This window comes from Oreochromis niloticus, linkage group LG14, assembly GCF_001858045.2.
Source record: "Oreochromis niloticus isolate F11D_XX linkage group LG14, O_niloticus_UMD_NMBU, whole genome shotgun sequence".
Classification (NCBI taxonomy): Eukaryota; Metazoa; Chordata; class Actinopteri; order Cichliformes; family Cichlidae; genus Oreochromis; species Oreochromis niloticus.
Genome location: NC_031979.2, coordinates 9182788 through 9207084, shown reverse-complemented (window position 1 = coordinate 9207084; position 24297 = coordinate 9182788). Strand labels below are relative to the sequence as shown.

Here is a 24297-nt window from a genome sequence, read left to right as displayed (position 1 = left end):
TGAGCAGCTCCATCTGGTAAAACGAAGGCACAAACACAACCGTGTGTGTTCAGATGAATATTTTAATTCCCTCGTGTGTTGTGAATGTTTTCTTTTCCCACTGTGTATGTGACAAACTGCATTTACTGTACAGAACAGAAGAAAAACAGAGAGAAAGCAAATAGATGCTCCCACAACACAACTCGACTTCCTGTTTGATGAAAAGCCACAGGAACCTGTGACCCAGAGCTAACACCTGGTGCACACACACACACACACACACACACATACACACACACAGTTAAACCTAAAGACCTAGATTATTCTTCTCCTGCACCTGCTACAGCTATAGAGTACCCAGTTACTTTTTTCCCCAAATGCATCAGTGCCTTCTCCATCACACAACCCTTATTGCTAGAACTATGCCAACAACACACGACTCTCATCGTAAACCGCTCTGCAGCGCCCCCTGGTGAGTGTTGATTGCAACCACGGCATTTTCCAGCTTTTGCCTCCACACAGTCTCGATATTATCTTTATTAGACATCTTCTTTTATACACATATACATATGCATACAAATATACAGTACATTGCATCTTAACATTTCCATGACCAGATACGTATTCTATAATTATGCACCATCTTATTAAGGTATCAGCGTTAGCATAGAACATTTAATGCATTCCAGTAATGCAACACAGAGGAGGGACATTATGAGCATGTTTACAGGAGATCATGTCGAAACAAACTGAAAGATGAGCGCTTCATTTGCAGTTCATACTGTTAGACAACATGTCAGCAGTGTAAATACTGAGCACTTGGTAACAAACACACAGACAGTTTCCTTGTGTGGTTATGAAACTCGTGATCATGACAATGCGGTCAGCAGAATGGTGTTAAACTCCACCAACAAGATCCTGGATCCTGTTCGTGTCAGTCCAGCCTGAGTTGTTGGTTGAGTGGCAGTTGCTCTGTGTTTCTTCTGGGACGGCTGGACTGTTTTGAAGTAGCATGCATGTACAGTATGTGCGTTACATTCAGGGACGTCAGAGCCAGATCTCCTCGCTGCTTGTGCTGTTCACCTTATAGATGTAGCCCACCATTGGATATCTGGCAAAACCTTGAAATCATAGGGGGAAAAGAAAGAACGCTAAAAAACTTATGTTAAAGTATTTTAAAAAGTGAAGAAAAAACTTAACAGGATCAGGAGTATTTCCCTGACCTCTGGCAGCATAGGCTAAAGATAGATCTTCCTCCTCATCTTCCTCTTTCTTCTCCTCTCCCACACTGTTCTGCTGGGCGGCCTCCCGGGCTACAAAAAGTGATACAGGAAAGATGGAGGATGCAGTAGTATGTAAGATGTTATCCTTTTTTGGTGGGGAAGCTGTGGTGAGATTTTTTAAATCAAGTTAAAGTGTATGCATGTCTACTGATGGACTGGCCACCTATCCAGGATGTATCCCATCTCTCATATTACAGTAACATTTGGGATAGGCTCCTGGAAGTGGTTCAGAAAGATGGATAGAAACTGATACAACTGTTAGATACTTGCTGTAGCTAACAGGCTAAACAGAATCAGAAATACAGGTAAAATGGATAACGTGGCTAAGCTAAAACATTCCATTGAAGCTTACAAATTAACACACTATGAACTATTTATTTAACCTATGAAAAGCAGTCTGTAAAAACCCAACATGTAACAATGAATTTCTTGCATTTTTTTGGGGGGGGGGCTGATGTGCTGCACTACTTCCTAGCCGAGCACAGTTTATGCTAAGCTAAATTTATGTTAAGCTAAGCTATGTTTAGCTACAACACAACAAAATCAATTAAATAATCAAAATAACTTGCTAAACTGAAAAATAACTTACAAAAAATTCAATTAAATTTAATTAGCATCTGTGAGTGTGTGTGTGTGTGTGTGTGTGTGTGTGTGCCCTAAACAAAAACAAAACAAAAAAAGTTAAGACGGTTAAGTCTAGGTAAAGATAAATGATTCACTAACGTTTTTCCTGACCTACTGTTTGCTTTACTGACAGATAAGCAGGTGATTGTTCTGGCAAAGAACCAGAGTGACTGGTACATTGGTGGCTGTCTGGAAACCCAGACAAACAGGTTTCAATAGACTCAGAAGTGAAGTCTGGTTGTAATCCTTTCTCTAACTGTGAGCAAGAAAGCAAACAAGTATGTTCCCAAAAACTCTTTGGCACTTACAGCAACTCTCTTGTTCCCTCTCACCTTCATGTAATCTCCTTCAGGGAATTAAATATATTTAAAAATATGACATCAGCTACATTCACAGTAAACATTCTGGGATCATTATCATTCATTATCCAGTTTTGAAATGGTGTAAATCCTGTGCATTAACACTAAATGATTATTTTCCCTCTTTGTGATCTGATTCATTTTAATGGAGAAGAACATAAACCACAACAAGACACCTCATTTCTGAATAAAAAAGCATGGATCTAATCTAAGTAGTGCCTGAATGGATGCCTAGAATTCCAAATGATAAATAAATGACAGACTGATTGCTCTTAACAAGATTTTGGAGAACAGATTTTACACCAAGATTGTCAGATAATGTTTGTCGTGCTGCTTCCGTTAAAGCATTTTTGCACCTGATTATTGGACACACAATTCAGTTAAACAGCAAAGATATAAGTGAGTGATTTGTTATTAAAGTGTTGTATTCTTAAACTGTTTGCATGGTCAGATTCTGTGCTGTGGTTAAACTGTGGTAAATGTACCTTTCCTTAAAGTGCTGAGGTCGTTGAGCTGCATGTTTGAAGGCAGGGACATGTTCTCCCTGGGGATGTGGGTCTTATCAGTTTTATCCGGCTTCAGATTGGCTGACTCGCTGTGTGGAAGATATCAAACTTGGATTAGAGATGGTATTGATCTGTAGGATGCACATAAAGTATTCTTAAGAGCAGAGAAATGCTTTCAGCAGTGTTTTCAGTCCGCTAATGCGCTGAGGTGGAAATTATTAAGGGAGATGTGAAATATGGATGCGCTGGAATGCAGAGATGGTGTTGGTAGGGTGTCAATCAAAAGTAAAAGATTTAGAAATAACAATGGCAGTGACTGCTGAGATTACCACTTTTTTGTGCTGTAACATTTAAAGACACAAGTCTGCCCTCCTTGCTTACCTCTTCTTGGTCATCACAATCTCCACTGTATCCTCTGTAACATCAAGCAGGGATGTGTGTTAGTCTGTGAAGAATACACTAAGAATACGTGCTGCAATCACATTTTCCAGCTGGTTTCTTCACTGCATGCATGCACACTTGAGTCTCACCAATAGACTTGCTCTTGTTTTTTTGCATGAGGCAGAGAACTATCAGGCTGAGGATGAGCAGGGCCATGAAGGCCATGGCTCCTCCGGTCACGATTCCCAGCATGGGCACCTCCACACGAGACTGCAGGAACTCTGGAGACAGAAAGTGGAGAGTTTAAAGGAATAATTCCATGTGCCTTTTTCACTTTTCTTTTGTGATCTCATAATTGCATGGTAAATAGGAAACTAAGGCCAAGAGATGTGCTGTAGAGGTCCTGATGACTGTATTATCATCACATGTAGTTTCTCAAGTCATGGTAGATTTTTCTCACCTGCCAGTGTGAGGTTGCTTTGCGCCGTTCCCACACTGTTGCTGGCATTCAGCGAGACATTTCCTGATAGACTGCTGAGCGTGATTCTCAGCGTGTGATTGGTCAGCCACGGGTAGCTTCGTGAGTCCAGAATGAGGAAGTCAGAGGTATTGGCCACCAACTGGCCGGACTGGTCAACAAAGGTGATCGTGGCAGGTGGATTTGACCGCACCAAGGCGAAGAGGACCAGGGAGAGGCCAGGGTCTGAGGTTTCACTATAGTGGGCATTCACCCTGAGGATTTCTGGCTGGACTGAGACACAGAGAAAGAGCAATTCAGCATTTCGTCAAATGCATCAGGTGAAGACACATGGGTCCACTTACTCACACTGGACATTGAGCGTGACCGTGGCGTTGTAGCTCTCGCCTGTCCTGGGGTTTGATGCGACACACACCAGTTCCCTGTCCCACTTTCTGGCCCTCAAAGAGAAGGTGCTGTTGTGACTGGACCCCGGTCTCATCACCTCAGAATCCTCTTGTGATGTCATGACCAGACGGCCACGGTTTGGTGATGGATCTCTCTGCTGCTCGCCGTTCAAATACCAGGTCAGCATGGGAGGGGCGTGGGGGTCCCAGCCATCTGAATGGCAGTTGAACCGGTGTGTCACATTCTCCTGCAGCGTCACACCTCCCCGGTGCCATCCGTCAATTTTAGGAACGGGCTCAATTGCACCTGTAGGTGCAAGAGTAGCACTAATATATTATGGTCCATTCATCCAGTCTGTACATCAGTGACACCTGTCAGCTATGACTACACTGGAGTCAGTATCATAATTAGTACAACAGATATAATCAGGTATAACAGACTGAAGCTGCCATGTTTCTTACCTGTCCAGGACAGGGCCAGTGTGTGAAGGAACACGACGGCCGAGCCCGACGTCCACCTTCCCAGACACACACACTCCATAATGGCCCAACAGAGCACCACACACACACTCACATCTACCTGCAGAGACAAGAAATCACATAAATCTTTAAATCAAGAACTTGCTGCACGTGGTTATTAATGAGAAACATAATCTGGATCATCCCAAATGAATCGCAACCATCTATGCAGAACAGTTTGGTTCTACAAGAGTAAATGAGTCCAGTTCAAGAAAAGGCAGGAATATGGTTTTGTGATGCTTAAGAACAGCAAATTCAACATTTGAATAAGTCAGATGTTCTCACTCATGAACTTCACTGCCACTGGACTCAAGCCGTTACATTGTTCACAGCTGGATTTCTCACACGTAGCACACAACACAGTCAGAGTTCTCACTTTTGGCTAGACCGACAGAGTTCAGGAGGCAGGAGATATGATGCCCCCTCTAGTGCTGCAAATCCTCTGGACTCTTTATTTATTTATTTACACCAGACCAGTCCAACATCACCTGGACCGTGTACCAGTGAGCATAGAGTTATAGTTTAATGTACTGTTGTTCTGAGCCTGACATTTTCATTCTCATGTGTACCCCTGGAAGGTGCAGGCCTGAACCTTTGAATAAATTGATGTATTTTTTTGTAAAAAAAAAAAAAAAAACAGCTTTAAGGAAAAACCCCAGTAAATATACATAAAAATTGTAGATAGCCTTTTGTGCCTCTAGAGGGAGTTGTCAGAAGTCTGATTATTGCCTCCAGCAGTGTCGCTCCAGTCTGTGGCCTTGCTCCTTGTCTCTTCTTAAGACTAACAGCTCAAGGATTCAGTAAGACCTACAAGCATACCGCCCAGCTGTTGATGGTCAAATTGCATTGTGGGTAAGGTGGGCAACATGTTGTGCAAAGCTTCACTGGAGGTTTAATATATATGAAGCAGCTGACGGGAAACTTTGAATGCAATGCGGTCTCCACGCAGGCACTGACAGGCCCGTCATTCTTTAGTATCTTGACAAATTTAGGGTATGTACAATGTACCCCATCACTACAATGCAAAACACTGACGGGCGGCTGGGATCAGTGCACGCAAGAGCAGAGAAGGAGGAATATCTAGTGTTTGCTTTCCTGCTGTATGGGTCATGTGATCTGTGGGAGAAACCTGGAGGAGAGTAGGAACTGAGCCATCTAGGAAGCACACACACACAATCCAACATGTATGAGGACAACCAAGAAAATTCTTAGCTGAGCTCATATATGCGCAAGATAGCAGCGGACAGTTGCTTGCAGCCAGGTGAAAGAGATGCTTTGCACTGACAATCATGGCAATCTGATCGTCAGCAAGATGCTATATATTACAGTGCAGGTCTACACACATGCACACACACATTATGCACTCTCTTAGGCTGCATGCAGTGCAGCTGTGTGCACTTAAATACACAGCAAAAGTCCTCTATAACACACAGTATTACCTCAGCCCTTTCTGCAGATGCTGCTGTGATTCAGCCTGCTGGAGCTCCATGGCAGCAGAGGAGGAGGAGAGGAAAGGATGGCGATGACAGCGGAGAGATGAGAGGCAGCCCTCCCTGATTCAGTTGCTTTCCCATCTGCGTGCACTCATACACTTACACACATAGGCACACACACACACACAAACACAGGGATCTCTGCAGGATACGGCAATCTCCAGTAGCAGCTTTCACTAGCTGGCAAGGGCTGGCTGACGCAGGCAGTCACAGTGTCGCCACTCGGAGGAGAGGAGAGCAGAAGGGAGGGGAGGGAGGGAGAATAGGAGAAAGAAGAATGAAGGATGTAGAGAGAGAAGCGTAGTAAGGAAGAAGAGAGCGGGCACAGAGTCATGAGGGAAGAAAGAGAAAGTGATGGTGTGGGGGAGGAGACAAGGATGCAGCGTCGAGTAAAGCCAGAAAACTGTCAGTTCTCAGGGATAAACACATCATTTCCTGTCATCCATCACCCAGTTCCATCATGAGGCATGTTAAAGTGAACCCGTGTTCTACAAACACAGACACACGACAAGTCACCGCTCGGTTACCGCCGACCGAAAAGCCTCTGCAGTGCAGCTGTACAGACCAGAGCAGCAGCATGCAGAGCACTGCAGCCAGAAGGCAGACAAAAGAAACAAGCTCATACAATAGTATCTTTCCATTGTGTCATCAACCTGTGACTTATAATGAGAACTTATTCATCTTAAGGGTACAGTAGCCTAATTCTCAGTAAAGAAGTCACTGATTTAATTGTGCAGCTGTTATTTATTCAGTGGAAACGCCTCTCTGCGTGCTCTTTTCTCCAGTTCAGTCATCTGTGTGATTGCATCAGTAGAGGGTTAGGAAACATTTAGAGTTTAGGACTTTAAACGGAACATTTCAGTGTGTACAGACAGCTGTGTAAACCATGTCAACACACTTCTACACTCACCCAACTGACAGGACTGCTTAGTGAAACGCACAGACAGACCATTCACCTGGACGCCATTAATGAAAGGAATGTGCTCGGTTACTTCACAAGGATAATCAAACAGACAGACCTACAACAAATCTGATCTACATTTCCTGTCAAAGTGACGATTTTTGCACTTTGTCTTATGTATTTGCTTCTCTCTTGAAACCTATAGGTTTCTGTTTATTTCCAGGCTGCAGTGATGTGACATCATTAGCAATTTCCAAGATTTCAAATGAGCCGTTGTCAAATTGCAACTGAAGCCAGGATGTAGATCAGCTTGTATCGTCTTATTGCACATATTTCAGTATTGGAATAACTTGGAAGATCTAATCCTGTTTGCTTTAGTTATTATTCAGATAATTAGTTCTTGAGCTGACAATTTGATTGGCATTCACATTTGGTAAACTGGTATTTGATGTAGTCCATAAACACAGCTGTTTAAAAATAAATGCTGAGTACTTACAAGTCAGCCCCATGCAAGCTCTCCATGGACTTCTGCAAGATTCCATCCAACCATCCATTCTCTGACGCTTATCTAGGTTTAGATCATGGGGGTAGACGTCTGAGCAGAGAAGCCCACACTTTCCTCATCCCAGCCATCTCATCCAGCTGGGATAACAATATGTTCCCAAGCCAGATGAGAGGTATAATCTCTCCAGTCCTGGGTCTGCGGCCTCCTCTCAGTAAGATATGCCCAGAATGCCTCACCTAGGAGGCATCCATGAGATATATTAATGGAGTTCGATGTGGAGGAGCGTCAGCTCTATTCTGAGTCCCTCTTGAATGACCGAACTGCTCCTAACTTTAAGGGAAAGCCCGGCCAATCTTCGAAGGAAATTCATTTCTGCTGCTTGTATCTGCAAACTCATTCTTTCCGTCACTACCCAGAGCTCGACCATAGGTGACGATAGGAACATAGACTGACTGGTATAATGACAGTTTCGTTTTTATGCTCAGCTCTCGTTTCAATATAACATATCAGTACAGCATCCACATTATTGCGGACGCCGCCCCTATCCGTCTGTCAAAGCCCCCCCTCCACATTATACCCCGAGGGACCCAGTCAAATAACTTATCCAGGTCCACAGAAACACATGTAGACTTGCTGGACAAACTCCCACACACCCTCAAATATTCTCAAGAGGATAAAGAACTGGTCCGATGTTCCAAGACCAACCCAAGGGCCATGCCACTGTGCAGTAACCACATCAGTGACTTCACCCCCAGTGATGGGTGAGTCATCCCCTTCCTCCCCAGACTCTACTTCAATAAAAGAAGGCGTGATTGAGGAAGTCCTCAAAGTGTTCCTTCCACCTGACTAAATCCTCAGTTGAGGTGAACAGCACCCCACCACCGCTCTAAATAGTGTGTGGAATACCTCAGTTAGTCATCTAACAGTTTGCCAGAACCACTTTGAGGTCAATCGAAAGTCTTGTTCCATGGTCTCACCGAAATCCCTTCAACAACTGCCAAAACTGACAGAAATTTGGAACTAGCAGATCTCTTAATAGCGTTGAGTAGCTTTTGCAAGTAAGGCCTTGGTAAGGGAGGAGACCAAGAACGCAGTAGTCCCTTTGACACAGCTTCAGCCTTCAGCAGCCTGAAGACACAGTGGTAAAGACGGCTGTCTCAGTTACACTTAATCAGCTGCTTATGGTGGAGTAGGCCTCTCTTGGATAAAAATAGACAGTCTACTTTGTGCTGGAGCCAAACTGCACTGCTCTGCTAATACCCTCCCTACAGTGAAGCACAATGGTGGCATCAAGCTGTGAGGGGTAACAGGGATGTCCTTGAGGAACAAAAACTATGTAGTGCATGAAAAATATTACTAGGAAGAAACTGAGCGTGCAGCCTACACTAGAGTGTCTTCAAACCTTGTCTGGTGCTTTAGACGTTTGGCCAAATCACTCTTGACCCTACAGTCACGATATTATAATCCGGTCACAAGAAATTTCACTTGATTTCTCTTTATAAGTTTAGTGTGAGCAGGTACAACAAAGACACACTGGTCAACCTTTTTAAATTATTTCTTTATTTATATATATTTATTTATTCATCTCAGTTTGGTTGATATTCTTTTTAATCATTGTTGTTGCACTTTAGTATTTTTGTACTCAACAAAAAAGAAAAATAAAAACAACAAAAAAGTAGACAAAAAAAGAACCAATAGAAAACAAAATGAACCTAAGAAACAGGAGTGGAGCAGAGAGCTGGCTTGCTGGGATGGAGAGAGAAGATGGAAGTCAGGGATGGAAGAGTTAATACAGAAATGAAAATAAAACAAAAAAGAGGAAGGATCATTCTGATCAGGCAGATGTGTGCGATTCAGCTTAGTGCTGTGCTTTCCATTCCAGTGTGCTCCCGCTTGACCTTTACATCAGCTCTGGAACTGGACACAACAACGCAAACAACAAGAGGAGCTTCTGGAGTTGCGTCTCTTGTCCAGCCAATGGGACGAGAGATGCATCTTCCATCTCCATTATTTCCCTTTTCCATACTCAATCCTTTCCCCTTCAGTTCTTGATTTTGGCTTGGTGTAAACAATGAGAAAAAAACAACAAAAATAACAGGAGGTCAGATCTGAAAGAGGAACGACTGAGATCTGGAGGAAACTCTCGAGTTAGATTGGAAGGTTTTCTGTCCAATTAAAACACGGTTTGGAAGGAACAGCATGCACATCAGCTTCCCTGTTCACATCTGTGCGTACACTTTGTTTTAGAGATACAACTGCTAAGAAGGAACCGCGGGCCTGAATAAAAGCGAATGTCAGTAAACAGGAAGTGACATGCTGCAAATGGAAAGCACAAGCGCTGCATGACACCACCTACAGTTCTCGGGCGTATATAAGCGTACAATATGGCGACCAGCGCAGCCAGGTCCTGCGGCGTCTCCCTTGTACAAGCACACAAGTGGAGTTCGATTGTTTTGCGCCACAGTCCACTTGCTGGCACAATATTGAGTATTGATTTATGAGAGGATAGATACAGAACAACAAACCAAATTTGAAAAACAAAGAGGAAGAAAAGGGAGGTGCAGTCCTCTGCTGTGGTCCCCAGCGTGCTGCAGGGCACACACCTTGGGAGACTTGCGTGAAGGTGGGCGTACCCTTCTCAGCTCAGCTCTGACCACACCTTTCCTTTTTTTTGGAGAATCCAAATAATTCATTCCTATGGTTACCCTTATAGATGTTCCCTTTTACAGTTCGGAGGGATGTCCAGGTGTATCCAAACTGTTCATGCAGCCATCACCTCCACCCGGGGTTAGAGTGAAACAAAAATTGCAAATGAATCCAAAAGAGGGGAACGTGTGGGGGGTGAGCCGCAGCTGCAGTGTCCTCCTTGGTTGTAACATTGTTAGCCTGGGAGGAGGGGGCTGAGTCCGTAAGGCGCCGTCTGATCAGAAGCCGACATAGTAAAAGATGGCGGGGAGGATCACAGCAGACTGGTAGGTAGGGCAGCAAGAGGGAGAAATAGAAGTGGGTTTGTCCGTGACCACACTTGTGATGTTTCTTTTTTGGATGATATGTCAGCTATTTTACAAGATATTCCCTCATTTTTTTGTCTTTTTTTGTAGTTTGTTTTGTTTTTCCTTTAAGAGCATCAAGTCAAGTAGCACCCGAACCAACCCAGACAAAAGCCCAAAAGCCTGACCCTGTAAAGCCTGCCACAACTACCCCGTTAACAGAAAACAGGCCCCCCAACATCAACGAGAATGACAGTCACAACAACATCGACTGAAATGATACTTTAAAAAGCAACACAAAATAATTACTCTCCTCTTATTCAAGTGTCTCGATATCATAATAACATTAAAACAATAAGAACAATCGCTTTTTTAACGACACAGGAAGAGCACCGTCTCTCTTCTCCGTGTCCTCTTTTGGCTAGAAATCTCAAGATTCATAAAACAAGAAGAAAACATTTTTTCTCAAGACATCAAAAAAAAAATACAAATGATAAACAATACCAATATACTTTTTAAAAAAACGAAGAAAAATAAAGCCTCCCCAACATCATCTAAAAACAAAAACAGAACAGAAACGAAAGTTTAGATACAGAAATTTGCAATAGCGTTCTATACATGGCATCACTGTACAAGGAAAGGAGCAAAATGTCTGGTAAAACTACCCACAATGCAATACACTGTCACTGACGTGGGGGGAGGAGGGGGGAAAACACAAAGTGGAGAAAGTTTAGAGGTTGGAGGGGATGGGGAGGGTGGATTGAAAACCGAGCTGAGAGTATGGCAGAGAGCGAGAAACTGCAAGGAAGGGTGGAAGCTGACGGAGGAAAGCTGGAACCGAAAGTGCTGAATTACTTAAGTCAAAGAACAATGTTTGTATTCCTTGTAACACAGAACCGTTTCCTTTAATAATAATAATAATAATAATAATAACAATCATCATAATAAAACTTCTTTTACAGAAAAACAGTAATAACAATAAGAGTAACAATATCGAACATAATGCCAACGTGGACATTAGCTATAAAAATGAATTTTAAAATAAAAGAAAAGAAAAAAAAAAGAAACAAAAGTAAAACAATAGAAGAAATGAATGCCAGGAAAATAACAAAAACCAAAACAATTAGAGCTGGTTTGTCCTGTGCGATGTCACTGAGCTCCATCTTTGGATAGAGCGCTTTTGTTGCCCAGTTGGGAGCCTGACCCAAAACGCCCGCCGCCCGGCTGGGCGAGGGGGCGGCCACCGCTGAGGTTTCAGCCCGCTCCGGAATGATCTGCTGCAGGACAGCAGGAGGAGAGGAGAGAGGGGAGGAGCAGACTGAACTTCATAGACACCGGTCCCCTCGGCTCATCCCTCTCATTCACACACACACACACACACACACACACACACGCACCTAATGTGAATACTTTGGGTTTGTGGCAGCAGTGTGGATGTTTCTTTGTGTCGCTGAACTCGACGTTCTTGCAAGTATTACTGTATCGATGCATCGGCCAGTGAGGCACATAATGAAGTATGCCAACAGAGAAAAGGGGAGGTTTGGGTCAGGCGTGGGTGTGGGGTGAGCTGGGCGGGCCAGATTTGTAGACAGGGGGAAGAGGCGAGAGGCGGGTGGGGTCGAGATGAAAAAGGGAAGAGCGGAGCCCCAATCTACCCACGGCGGGAGCTGCGAAGAGGAGATGACCTGCGGGAATGAATGCTGGATGTCTGTGCAGAAAATGCTGGCACTTTGACCTTTGAACCCCGAGGGTTCAAAGGAGACCCTCACCCCTCAAATGTCTACACCCACCCACCACATACACCCACACCCTCTCTCGCGCAAACTGCCCTCCCAGGGGACAGATGGAGACAGACAGATGGACACAGAAGCGCCCCTGCTTGGGCAGACGACGATGGTTTGGCGTGATGCTGCACAACTCAAGTCAACACAACTCAGGATGGCTGATATGGACCGATGGACACAGGATACACCGCTTCCTGCAGGAAGACAGAGGGAAACAAGGAACAATGTTCTCAATCATTTTGCTGCTGATATACCAAAATCTACATCAGTTGTTATCAAGTATTTAAGATTAAACAAGTGATGTCCGAGGCTATACACAGACTTTAAGGACAAAAACTGACTTGACATTCACTGTGTATACCTGTGCTAGACCCCAGCCTGCTCCATGCTGTACTGCAGGTCAGGGGGCTTGTAGCTAAGGAGCATGTCACTGGTGCAGGAGGAGGGATAGCAGGCTGCCGCATGGAGCTCCCCTTCAACGTCGCACACTGCACGGGAAACATGCGTCTTTAACTGATGAGGAAACACAGAATACTGTTTTTGGGGTAACTGCAGGTCTCATACTGACCCGATTCTTCCCGCTGGTGTAGCTGCTGGCTTCCTGTCAGCGATGTCTGGCTGAGAATGTCCGACATGCGAGCGGAGCTTAGCGCCTTCCCAGCCAGCAAGCTCATCCCAGACATGGGGTCTGCCTGATCCTGAAACAGGAAGCGAACGACAGTTTAGAGGCAGGAAAAATTAATCGTGTTTAATAAACGGCTTCTAGCGGCAACAGTGAGTCAGAATTTGGATGTTGTGAGCATCCTTGCAGTGTGTGGATACCCTTTTGGTTCATTTAGTCATACAAACAAACATACGCTTTCTTCGTTCTGCTAAGTGGGTGTTCTCCAGCACTGCACTGGCAGAGATGGTGAACTAAGGTCCCATATTCTCCAAAAGTACAGCAAGCCAATATTAAAATGACATACAAATGTGACTGTTTCTGCCAGCCCTGTTCCATGACCCACCAAAACAACAGGATGAAATTTAACACTGAATGTTTTTATTTTACCTACTTGGAAGTTGATGTAAATGTAAAAAAAACAACAACAACAACAACAACAACAACAAAACCAAAAACCTACTAGAACCCACACTTAGTGATCAATGTAGTGTGTAAGCATAGCAGCAGCGTTTGACTCACATAAGCATCATCACAAGTCTGGATGGTGTGGTGGCGCTGCAGCTGTCCTCTGGATCTGTAAACCTCCCCCTGGGGGCCTCGCGAATAGCCCACACCATTATGATCAGGCACTTCCATGGCCTGTCCTTGAGGCCTGCACTCCACATGCTCAGACTCTGAAAAGGAAATATTTTGTACAGGTTTACCTTGTGGCTTTAACATACAGGAAAAGAACATAAATTTAAAGGCAGGAAAAAAATATTCCAGTTAAGAGAGACACTGGATTCCAAATCTTTGTAGAAAGCATTGAAATAGGGTAAGGTCTCACCTCTGTTACCTGTGCCAGTTCTTATGTAGCCACCATGCCTGTGTGTAGGGGAGGTGTAGGGTGGGGTGCCTCCTCGGGGAGGCCCCAGGAGCTCATGTCCTTCTCCTGTCTTGGCAAGAAGGCCTTCGTGTGGGTGATGGTAGCTAGCCGGTACCTCGTCCTCCTCCATGCTCTCTGAGTGAGGTAAGCTGGGACACGGTGCCTGCTGCTGCTGGACCTCCGGGGGTCTGATCTGAAGGAGGTGGTGGTAGTGTTGCCCTCCAGAGGCACCCTGAGGCACCTGTGGTTCCAAGCTTTCTCCTGGGCCTAGCTGGCGGAGAAGCAGCATATCTCCATACTCTTGTGGCGCACCGCTGGGTGGTGTCGGGGGTGCTGGACATGGCCGGGGGCTCTGCCTTTTCAGCAGGGCAGCCAGGTCCTGTGGGGGCAGTCTGGGATCGGCGTGGCCTGTTAAAGAGTGGCGGGGAGACAGAAGGCCCTGCAGGGTGGGAGTGACGTGCTGCTGAGGGGGCGGTAGTCCAAAGGAGTTGGGGAGAGGAGGGCCTGCTGTAGTGTGGAAGGGGCTCCGTAGTTGTTGGTCCCCACCGCCCCGGTCTGGTAACCCTCCAGGCCGGGAACTTTAAGGGAGGCTCCCTGCAGGTAGGGGCTGTAGGACCCCACCACGCCTGAGGCGCCTCGGGAGGCAGCGTCGCCAGAGTAGAGGTGGGGATTGAACTGGGCCTGGTCGTAGCCCGATGTGAAGCGGCCAAGGCTGCGGCTAAACAGGAGGGAACACACACAGTAATTACCTACCTGCTGTCTAACAACAATGTACTCCCAATCCTCAGTATACACAGCAAACACATCACCTAATTTCCACCGATCTGCTAAAGATCCACAGAGACAGCCTAGAACACACATCACATGCTGCTCCAGGTTCAAGTATTCACTGAGAGGTGTATAATATTTCCAAAGGACGCTTTTTAATAAAGATTGCAACTTCAAGATTGTAACATGCTCACTCAGTGAAGGCAGTCCTGGCTACAAGGGGCAGTTAATGAAGTCAGGGGTGGTGGTCACAGGATTGACCGACCTCCTACTGAAGTTGATGCTCTGTTTACATGCAGAAACTCACCCAGATACACTGAGCTGGAGAGTTTGTTGTTGCTGTCCACTCAGCACAGACGATGAGGGATTTACAGTCATTTTAAACACATTTCAAACAAAATTATAATTCTTACGTCTGCTCTTTTACGAACAAAGTCCAGAGCAACCGAGTTTTCAAAATACAGTTGTAGAAAAATCATTTAATATGGAAGAAATGAAAACACAAACGAAAACAAAAAAATGAGAAGCATACAGTGAGAAAAAAAAACTAAAAAAACAATGCAATGAATGTGAGAGAGGGAGAGTGGTGAGTTCATGCAATCTAACTAAAAGGCAGAAGAGGAGGACACAGAAACAGTCCATTGCTGGCGACCATCAGGGGAGAGGGGGGGGTTGTGGTGACATGATGCGAGTGTCACCTGTGCGACTCGGCGTTGTCTGCGCTAAGCTGCTTCCCGAGGACTCTGTGTCCGCCTGGCGTGGACAGAAAGTTGCTCTGCCTCTGTGCCCCACCTCCCAGCTCCACCTCCTGCACCTGAATGGTCACCTGTACAACAAAGGACGGTGTTCGTTAGTGACTGCAGCATCGTGACAGCAAAATTTTACTTAAAGTCAGATATTATGTTTGATTCAGTTACAGGAGGGATTTCAAACTCATTTGACATCGTGGGCCACGTTCAACCCACTTTGACCTTAAGTGGGTCAAACCAGTTGAAACAGAACTGCAATTTTAACAGTATGTCTCATTTTTTCTGTATAATAAACGTGTAAGATTACTGAAAAATTTCTGGTAGCTCCTTGCTCAGACTTTCCTCCAGTTATAAAACAGTTTCTCTGTCATTTAACAGTTTAACTGTTACCCAACTACTATAGTATGAATGGCACTGGCAGTGCACTCCTTTACATTTTACAATGCCATCGAGTGGGCCGGACTGAAGTCTTTGCCGGGCCGATTATGGCCCCTGGCCCTCATGTTTGACACCTCTGAATTACAGGGAATTCCTCAGAAGACACAAAAACACATTTGATTGGCTCTTTGCAGTCACCTGCTGTTGTTGAGGTACACCCTGTGCCAATGGGACAGTGGGGCGGGCAGATGCTGCTTGTGGATTGGTTGGCAGAGACACTCGAGGAAGGCCCGTGGGAGGCGGGCTGCCACTCTGGCCCTGGTACATGGCTGGAGCGCCATGTTGGTACTGCACTGATGATTGACCTGAAAGGGAAAGAGAGAGAGGGAAGGGGAAAAATGATGAGAGCAAAATCATCAAAATTCAAATGAATTTAAGCTGAGCAGAAATTTCCAAAAATAAAAAATACAATTAAATACAATAAATACATTCTCTTAAGACTTTTGAGCTGGAAACTGCAAATGACACAACCAGAAAATAAAAACAGCTGTTAACCCATCACGCTAATCACATGTTATTTTGTTCTTGACGACTGAGGTGTTTACTCACCTGCTGTCCCTGAGGAAACATTTTCATTGAGTCAGCATAAGCTATATGCTTTCTACTGCATTATTCAGAACACACAAATGAACATGGCAGTGCTTTTGTACAGAGAACAAAAGCCAGAAACTAATAAAGAGCTTTGTTTTTAAATTAAATATTTGCTCTTTAGCTGCACTACCAGCAAATCCCAAACCTTATTTTAATTAACTTATAAAGTATGAATTGTGACTATAAAGAGCTTAAAATTTGGCCTCTGTAGCATCTAAAGTCTTCTTGTGTCCACTGAAGAAGCGAGGCATAGATTTAATGTAATTAGGGAACTTTCTCTTACTGTTACATTAATACTGACGAACGGCTGTTTACGACCGGGCATCATACAAAAATTGTACCCTGTTCGTCCAGGTAGCGTTAGGAGTTAAATGCATGGAACTGAGATTTGGAAATCAGTTTGTATTGTGCAGATATTCATACTTTGATTGCAAATACAAGTTCAAATTGACACACTATAATAGGGGTGGACAACTCCAGGCCTCGAGGGCTGGCGTCCTGCAGGTTTTAGATATCACCCTGGGTCAACACACCTGAATCACATGATTAGTTCGTTACCAACACTGGATAACTTCTCCTCCTTCTGTTAAGGAGGTCATTTAGTCATTTGAATCAGCTGTGTTGGATCAAGGATACATCTAAAACCTGAAGGACACCGGCCCTGGGAGGCCTGGGTTGCCCACCCCTGCACTATAATATGTCAATGGCCTGTATTTATATAGCGCTTTTCTAGTCCCTAAGGACCCCAAAGCGCTTTACATATCCAGTCATTCACCCATTCACACACACATTCACACACTGGTGATGGCAAGCTACGTTGTAGCCACAGCCACCCTGGGGCGCACTGACAGAGGCGAGGCTGCCGGACACTGGCGCCACCGGGCCCTCTGACCACCACCAGTAGGCAACGGGTGAAGTGTCTTGCCCAAGGACACAACGACCGAGACTGTCCGAGCCGGGGCTCGAACCTGCAACCTTCCGATTACAAGGCGAACTCCCAACTCTTGAGCCACGATCGCCCCAGTGGCGATCACACTCAACATCACACTCATTACCATGCACAGAGACTACAAGAACAATATTTCACTGTCTAGCCACGTAGCTTTGAGTGAAAAGTGACTTAAAGATTCCAAATCAGATTGTTTGTTTTATCTGGATAAAACAAATGATGTCAATGCATTCCATAGAAAAATCCTGGGGGGTTGTTTTTCAAAGATGTGGAAGATCTGGATCTTTTAGTGAGTCAGAATCATTACTTGTTGAAGTCTATGCACACTAGGATGGAAACTACCATGTGTTGAATCAGAAATGCAATATGCTGATCATTACGTTTTTCTTTCTATGTTAAAATAGACGTTCTTATAAATATATATCAAGCTGTGAATTAGCCAGTTAGTTTTATATTTACAGTTTAATCACTGCATCACTGCACTACTAAAGCATTTAAGCACTCCGGCGGTGGTATTACTAACCGTGCCCTTGCATTAGTCCTACAGAGCCAGGCGGAGAACTCTGATTGGGCTGTCTGAAGAGGTGGTTGCTGGGCTGTGTTGGCGGAGGGCTAGAGGGCTGGATACGCAACCTGAGGGAGGACAGGACAGAGTAGGAGAGGAGAAGAGAGAGATACGACAGTGATGTAACACTTCAGTCGATAGCGCTGCACCATGGTATCAGGTTCATTGTTCACTGTTCAATAGCTGATGAGTAATGTGTGTGTGTGTGTGTGTGTGTGTGTGTGTGTGTGTGTGTGTGTGTGTGTTTACCTCTGAAGCTGGTGGGTTAGGTGACTGGGCTGGCTTTCTCCATGGCCTAAAGACAGACCCTGCAAGTAAAGACAAATAACCAGATTATGGCTTCATGGGGAAAACTACATAACATGACAAAGCATAACACGCATGTACACTTCTCATGCCCCAAAAAACACATGAAGTAAAATGAAGCTACAATGCACTGCAGCCAAGCCTAAGGTGATCCAAATCAATAAAGTTTCATCTCACATGTGTTTCTCCTTCAACAAGATAAGCAACTTTTGTTTCCAGGAGCACCAGTAATTGAGTGCAGTACGCCCAGGTCTCATTGCAGCAATAATCTTAACATAATTCTCCCTTTTCTGAGTAAATCACTAGAATACACTAATAACACAGTGTTGGATGCTCATATTAAACATGAGCACAACAGGTCCACTTAACAGTTTCATAACGTGGCCCAAGTTGATGTCTTATCATTAGCTTCACATACCTGGATTTGCTGGTGGAGGATTTGTTGCTCTTGCTGGTACAGGATATGCTGCTGCTGGGTGTGCTCCAGGAGTTTCTCATCCTGCTGGACAGCGTACATTTTCTGGAGCTGCTCACACTCCTATTGGAAACACAGACGTGCACCCAGGGTGTTTCATGCACATGCTAACAAGGCACAAAATTACAAGTATCCACACTCTACACGCTCTCAGCTTTGAACAATTACCACAGCTGCTTTCATTACCGTCTTGCCAGTAGTTAGAACAAAAATCAAAAAATCTAAACCATTCAACACCGTTTCACCTCAGATTTTTTTGCCACAGGTGTGCTCATACAATTAAGATCACCCTGTGTTTAATGATACCGATCACATTTAGCTAATAAAATTAATTGTGTTGCAAAAATACCACATTTTCCAAGTGCTTCTTAAGTACAACCTCCTGATAACACCAGCTTTTTCAGTTTCAGCTTGTATGACCAACGAAGAGAGACGTAATTTACAGTAATCTAGTTTTACGGGTGCTTTCCCAGGCATAGGCCATCTATGTTTCTCTATTCTAAGCAATATTAATCCTGAATGCTCAACATGAAGCGCCCACCGATTCTGATCATTATCTCTTTCCCCACCTACGCCTCCTAGTGGGTGAGGTAATCTCATCGTGGGATTGCTGAAAATGATGTGACATCTCAAGAAACGTTGTGGTTTTGTCAGGTCAGAGATTCAGTTTGGTCTCATTTTAAGAAAAGATGATGCAGTGGATCCAACATTGGTTTTCTTTTAAGAAAGGCCTTTGGTTGGCTAACAGGAATCCCCCGTGCACTTAGTGGTGTGAAGACCACACAATAAAATGAAGCTGTTGCACATTATCACTGTAGCCTGTGCAAACATGTCAAACAGATTTGGCCATGTGATGCACATAAAGGCAAAAAGGCTTTTACAAGAAATTCAAGTTAAAAAAAATGTGTGTGTGTGTGTGTGTGTGTGTGTGTGTGTGTGTGTTTTTAATGAGTCTTGCTTGATTGTGATAGTCTATTGTTGTGCTACTCTCTCTGTGTGTGGGGAGGGGCCATCCAAAAACATGAAGCAAGAACAGACAGGTGATGTGAAGCAAATGTCAGACTTCAGGTTGATGATTACTGAAATTAAGTTAGCGTAAGTGCAGTAACAGTCCTCCCAACAAGGAGTCACAACAGTGTTCAGATCCCATGGCTGACTGTGCCAAGACTGTCTGACTGAATGCATCGCATCAGAGTCCTCCACTGCTAACAAAGCACATATTTACAGTGTCAGGGATCTGTTTGTACTCGCCAGTGATTCAAACTTGCATCAGAGCGACTGCGAACTATTTCCTGTTCTGCACTGTTGCTCTGAGAACCATGTTTTGCATTCAATATATATATATTTCAAATATCAACCCTAAGGGGAAAACAGTGATTTGTTTAGCCAAGCAAGAACAGTGATACGGTTTCACTGAAAATCCTCAATCTTTGAATGTGATTCTTTTCAAACTGGTCAAAAAGTAAAAGTAAGGAATATATTTTTAACTCCTGCACAAAGTTAAGGATGTAAACAAGTTAATGGCTCTAAAAATACGTAAGTAAGGTGATGTACCTGCTTGAGTTGCTTAATGAGGCTGCTGTTCTCTAGGTGAGCCTTGAAGGCCTGAATGGTGGCAGCCCCGTCAGAGAACCGTCTGACAGGAGAGAAGCGCTCCATGGGCAGATGAAGGGTGTTACAGTCCTTATAGCTGGATCTGAAAAGGGGGCCATGGGGAACAGACACAAACAAGTGTGTACACAAATACACACGTGCACGCACACACATGTACACAAGACGTAACACGACAGATACCATAGGTACACCATTGGACACACGCATTCAGCCATACAGACAGAGATAAGACACAGAAACAGACATGTGAGTGCTTTAAACCTGCACAACATGGTCATATTCAGGTGTTGTCATGGAGGCGTAGTCCAGTGTGGAAAAAGCGTAAGGAGCCCGAACTTATGTGTCAAAGGAAACCTTGAAATTTCACCTTTCCTGTAAATCATGCCATGTAAGGCTGGTTACATTAGATGATCTTCATGCCAGGTTATCTAAGGTCAACATTGATGATGTATACACCGATCAGCCACAGCATTAAAACCTCTGACAGGTGACGGGAATTAAACATCTTATTAGGATGATTTTTTTTAAATTTTTTGCAGTGGGTTTTAATCTCATACATCCAAACCACCTAAACAGACCACACACATACCCAGTGTTACAATGGTACTCCCTAAGAAGGACAACACACTTAAAAAAATGCTCAAGGAGCACAAAGAATAGTCCAAGATGCTGACCTGGTGTTTTCCCTGCAGAAGGAAGCCCTACCCTATTGGGAGGTGGGGGTTTAATGTTGTGGCTGATGGGTGAATGACAGTAAGTCCCCTCTTCAGCTGAACTCTGATTATAGTTATTTTTCTGTACAGAGCTTAGACAATACAGATCATTTGATGGGATTGGATAAAGCAGCTGTCTCTGTCATCAAGAAATTCATATTCATAACAAAGAAAGACAAAAATACAGCTGAACAGAACATGCTTTCTTTAACATTCAACTTTTACCCATCTATAGCCCCATTTTAAACCCAAGGTTAGGCTGCCTTGGTAGGAAAGTACACTCAGTTTTGCTAAGCTGAGGGGAAGGATAATGACACCTATGAGGGACAACAGTTAAAATTGCCAGCATGACAACAGTAAAATATGGCTGCTATTGCAGAGAAAATGTACAAATGTAGTGATTTAGCTCTGAGATGTTGTTCATACCTCAAAAAAACCTCCAAAAAAACAAAAACAAACATCTGGTAAAATCTCTGTCTTCCCCCAGGTTTGTGAAAATAAAAGAGTTCTACTAAATCCTGGTTTACTGGTGATGTGAAGATACAGCATTTACGCCCTGTGTCAGAAACTCCATCTCTACCATCACTCTCCATTGGTGGGTATGGATCACATCCTTTGTGTTGTTTGTGATGTGTTTGCAAGTGATGAGAATGTGTGTGTGACAGTGTGTAAGAAAGAATTGGGCTTAACTTTCCATTCAACTAATGGGTCTCAGTGTTTGTGTGTGTCTGTGCATAGAGAGCTCGGAGTGGGTGTGTCCCCTCACCGGGTGTGTGTGTCGGGGACCCAGCCCACCCGCTGACGGGGGCCTTGGGGCCGCTGTGACTCTGCCGAGGGCTCGCCATGCGATGTGCTCGTGAGCGTGTGCGTCGTGTGCCGCTTGGAGCGGTTCGCCAGGTACCTGGGCCGCAGGGAGGGGGGAGGACGGGGGTGAGGGTGGGAGACAGGAAGCAGCGCTGGTCAGCTCTCTGTCCTCATTGGCTAATGGAGATGGGGAGGAAAGGCCCACCCCTTCCCACTTCTGCCAGTAGGTGCCATGATTAATATCATCTTAGCCAATCAAAAAACAGTAAACAAAATTACACCGGTCGATGGATGTTACAGCTTATGGGTGTCCCGCAACGCCCCAGCTTTCCAATTTTAGGATTGGACTGGTTGCCATTTAGTATTCATTGGTTTTGCAAGCTTCAGAGTTAGCAAAGCTGTGTGAGAAAGAGTGAAAAGTTCCAGAGGATAATTTGGCACTTACTGAAATGAGAGAGAGAAAGAAAAGCTCTTGGCCAAAGAGTATGAGCGATAGGAGGCACTGTGTCTGGTGGCAGATTCAGTTTAGGACTGTGGCAGAAGGCACTTGCGCAATGGAGAAAGGAGAAAAGATGGGATAAGCACCGCAGCAGAGTGGCCACCTCCCGTTGGGGGGGGAAAAAAGCAGAGCAGCCAGAGGCACTCACTCCCAGCAACCCAGGACACCAGCGAGGTCTACAGAAGGTGCTGTCTGAAGAGGATCGGCTGGGAAGAGCTCACCTAGACTCAACAGCTCCATAAAACAACCCAGCGCCCGTCATTACCCCAGACTAATGTCAACGTTTTTCCACATTATTTTTAAAAACTAAGTCAAACATAAAATTGTCATTACATGACTATATTCATGTGGTTTGGGTTTTTTTACACTTTGTTTTATTCAATTACCTGGTTATACCACCACCACCCAAATCTCAGTACTTCTCAGTTCATGTACTTGTCGTCACAGGTTATGAGACTTCCACAGATTCTCATTTAGACAGCACCTCTGTACGGTATTCCCCTTCACCAAAAACCGTCACCGTGGGTTACCTCTGTACTGCCTCTTGATCTGGCTCTCCGTCTGAACCCTCCTCATCCACCGGAGCTACTGCAGGGATAGGATGCTAAGAGAAGCAAAGAGTTTACTGGTCAACGCCTGTTTAGCACATAGGAGGAGGACATACAAGGTGGACTACATTCAGAAATCCAGATCCTCACCGGGCTGGTGACAAGTGGCGAGGGCCCTCGGGGCCTTTTCAAGAGCTGAGCATGTAGCTGAATGTTGGCCCCGCCGTCGGAAGCTCTTCGACCCAGAGGCCCCATGCCATTGAGCAGTTGGAGGGTAGGCGGCTGCAACAATGATTGCTCCTGGAGGATCAGCAGTCACAGGAAGTCAGATCAAGTGGGAAAATAAATAAAGTAAGCTGACGGCTACCAAGTGAAATCTGGTCAAACCCAGCAGACTGTACCTTGTATTCCAGCTGCTGTGTGGGCTGCAGGCTCTGTGTGGGCATGAGAGTGTGCATTTGACCCATAGTAGGGGCAAGAGGGATGAAAGGGGGCTGGGGCAGCGCACCACGAGGGAAACCAGGAGGCAGCTTCTGGAGATCTTCCTGCATCTCTGTCCTGTTAGGGAAACGGAGAAAATAACATAAAATGAGTCAATGATTGTTAAGATTAGTGAGAAAGCAGCTAATATAATTACTTATGCTTTAATGCTCCTCATTCTTACTTAAATTTGCTTGAAATAAACCACATCTGCACGCCCTAAAATATATTACCTCACCTATAAATAGCTGGCAGTCAACAAATCTAAATGCAACTGTGCTGCGCTGTTTTAGACAAATATCTAATAATGTGAGTGAAAACAGTGTCAGTTCATGCCTAACCTTTGGTCTGGTACCCCCACAGTATGCCGCCTCATTGAAAGGTAGCGAGCCATGGCCTCAGGAGATGGCTCCTCCCCTTCATCGCTGTCCAGAGCCATGCTGCCGTCAGGCTGAACGATAGATAAACACAGCCAGTGTTTGGTAATCAGAAGTGATCTTTGGTAGTTTGTGCTGCATGCTTGTGTGCATTTGTTACTTAATAAAGACAAAATTCACATTTTAAATGCATTCCATGTTTATATACACATGCATAAGTGTTTTCTATTGAAAGAGAACACATTTTTACTGGATGCCACTGACTGAAATCACAAAACAGTTGGAAAGATTAAAGATTTTTTTCACGTCGTACTAAATACACTGTTGCAGTTTCTGAAGAAATCAGCTAGTTCTAGCTTGCTGCGCACCCACTCCCAGGCTGATGCAATCACTTGACTCCACTGTTAACTCACCTCAACAATCTGGTTCTCTGGATTGATGAGTTGGACATGGGGAACGGTCATGCTAACAGGATTACCTTGTGGGTCTGTCTGCTGGGACACACAAACACACAGACACACATACAGAGGTCACAAGGGTTGCGCTAATTTGATAACAATCTTCTTAGCCCAGAGTGATTGGCAGATATGGGTTAAAACCATTCAGCGGACAGACGCCAGGACTACAGCTCAAGCTGCCTCGCTTGAAATTTATTCCTAAAACTTGTTGATATAAAGACACTTTTGTATACATAGAATCCACAG

General features: G+C 44.6%; 2 protein-coding genes across 3 annotated transcripts in view; both read right to left on the bottom strand.

Annotated features, from left to right (window-relative positions):
• Window positions 1-484: 484 nt before the first annotated feature.
• On the bottom strand, window positions 485-7542 carry tmem25 (transmembrane protein 25). Of its 2 annotated transcripts, XM_005454326.4 has the most exons (9): window positions 5955-7530; window positions 4459-4576; window positions 3959-4303; window positions 3593-3883; window positions 3282-3413; window positions 3133-3166; window positions 2731-2840; window positions 1203-1292; window positions 485-1100 (listed from the first exon to the last, which is right to left on the bottom strand). In XM_005454326.4, exons 2-9 carry the CDS (start codon window positions 4535-4537, stop codon window positions 1027-1029), a joined length of 1155 nt encoding a protein of 384 aa, XP_005454383.1. In that variant the 5' UTR covers window positions 4538-4576; window positions 5955-7530; the 3' UTR covers window positions 485-1026. The 2 variants fall into 2 exon arrangements, with proteins under 2 accessions (XP_005454383.1, XP_005454384.1); XM_005454327.4 differs by lacking the exons at window positions 485-1100; window positions 1203-1292; window positions 2731-2840 and adding an exon at window positions 2847-2996 and having other exon boundaries at window positions 5955-7542.
• A 5006-nt stretch (window positions 7543-12548) lies between these two features.
• The window catches only part of sik3 (SIK family kinase 3), a 32980-nt gene continuing 21231 nt past the window's right edge, over window positions 12549-24297 (bottom strand). Inside the window, 17 exon segments of the mRNA XM_025898557.1 lie at window positions 12549-12676; window positions 12757-12886; window positions 13372-13526; window positions 13679-14189; window positions 14192-14435; window positions 15184-15311; window positions 15811-15977; window positions 17736-17845; window positions 18027-18085; window positions 18502-18621; window positions 20113-20254; window positions 21652-21786; window positions 22719-22792; window positions 22887-23036; window positions 23138-23294; window positions 23558-23667; window positions 24007-24087. Of these exon segments, the coding sequence (XP_025754342.1) occupies window positions 12555-12676; window positions 12757-12886; window positions 13372-13526; window positions 13679-14189; window positions 14192-14435; window positions 15184-15311; window positions 15811-15977; window positions 17736-17845; window positions 18027-18085; window positions 18502-18621; window positions 20113-20254; window positions 21652-21786; window positions 22719-22792; window positions 22887-23036; window positions 23138-23294; window positions 23558-23667; window positions 24007-24087 (2595 nt within the window). The 3' untranslated portion in view covers window positions 12549-12554.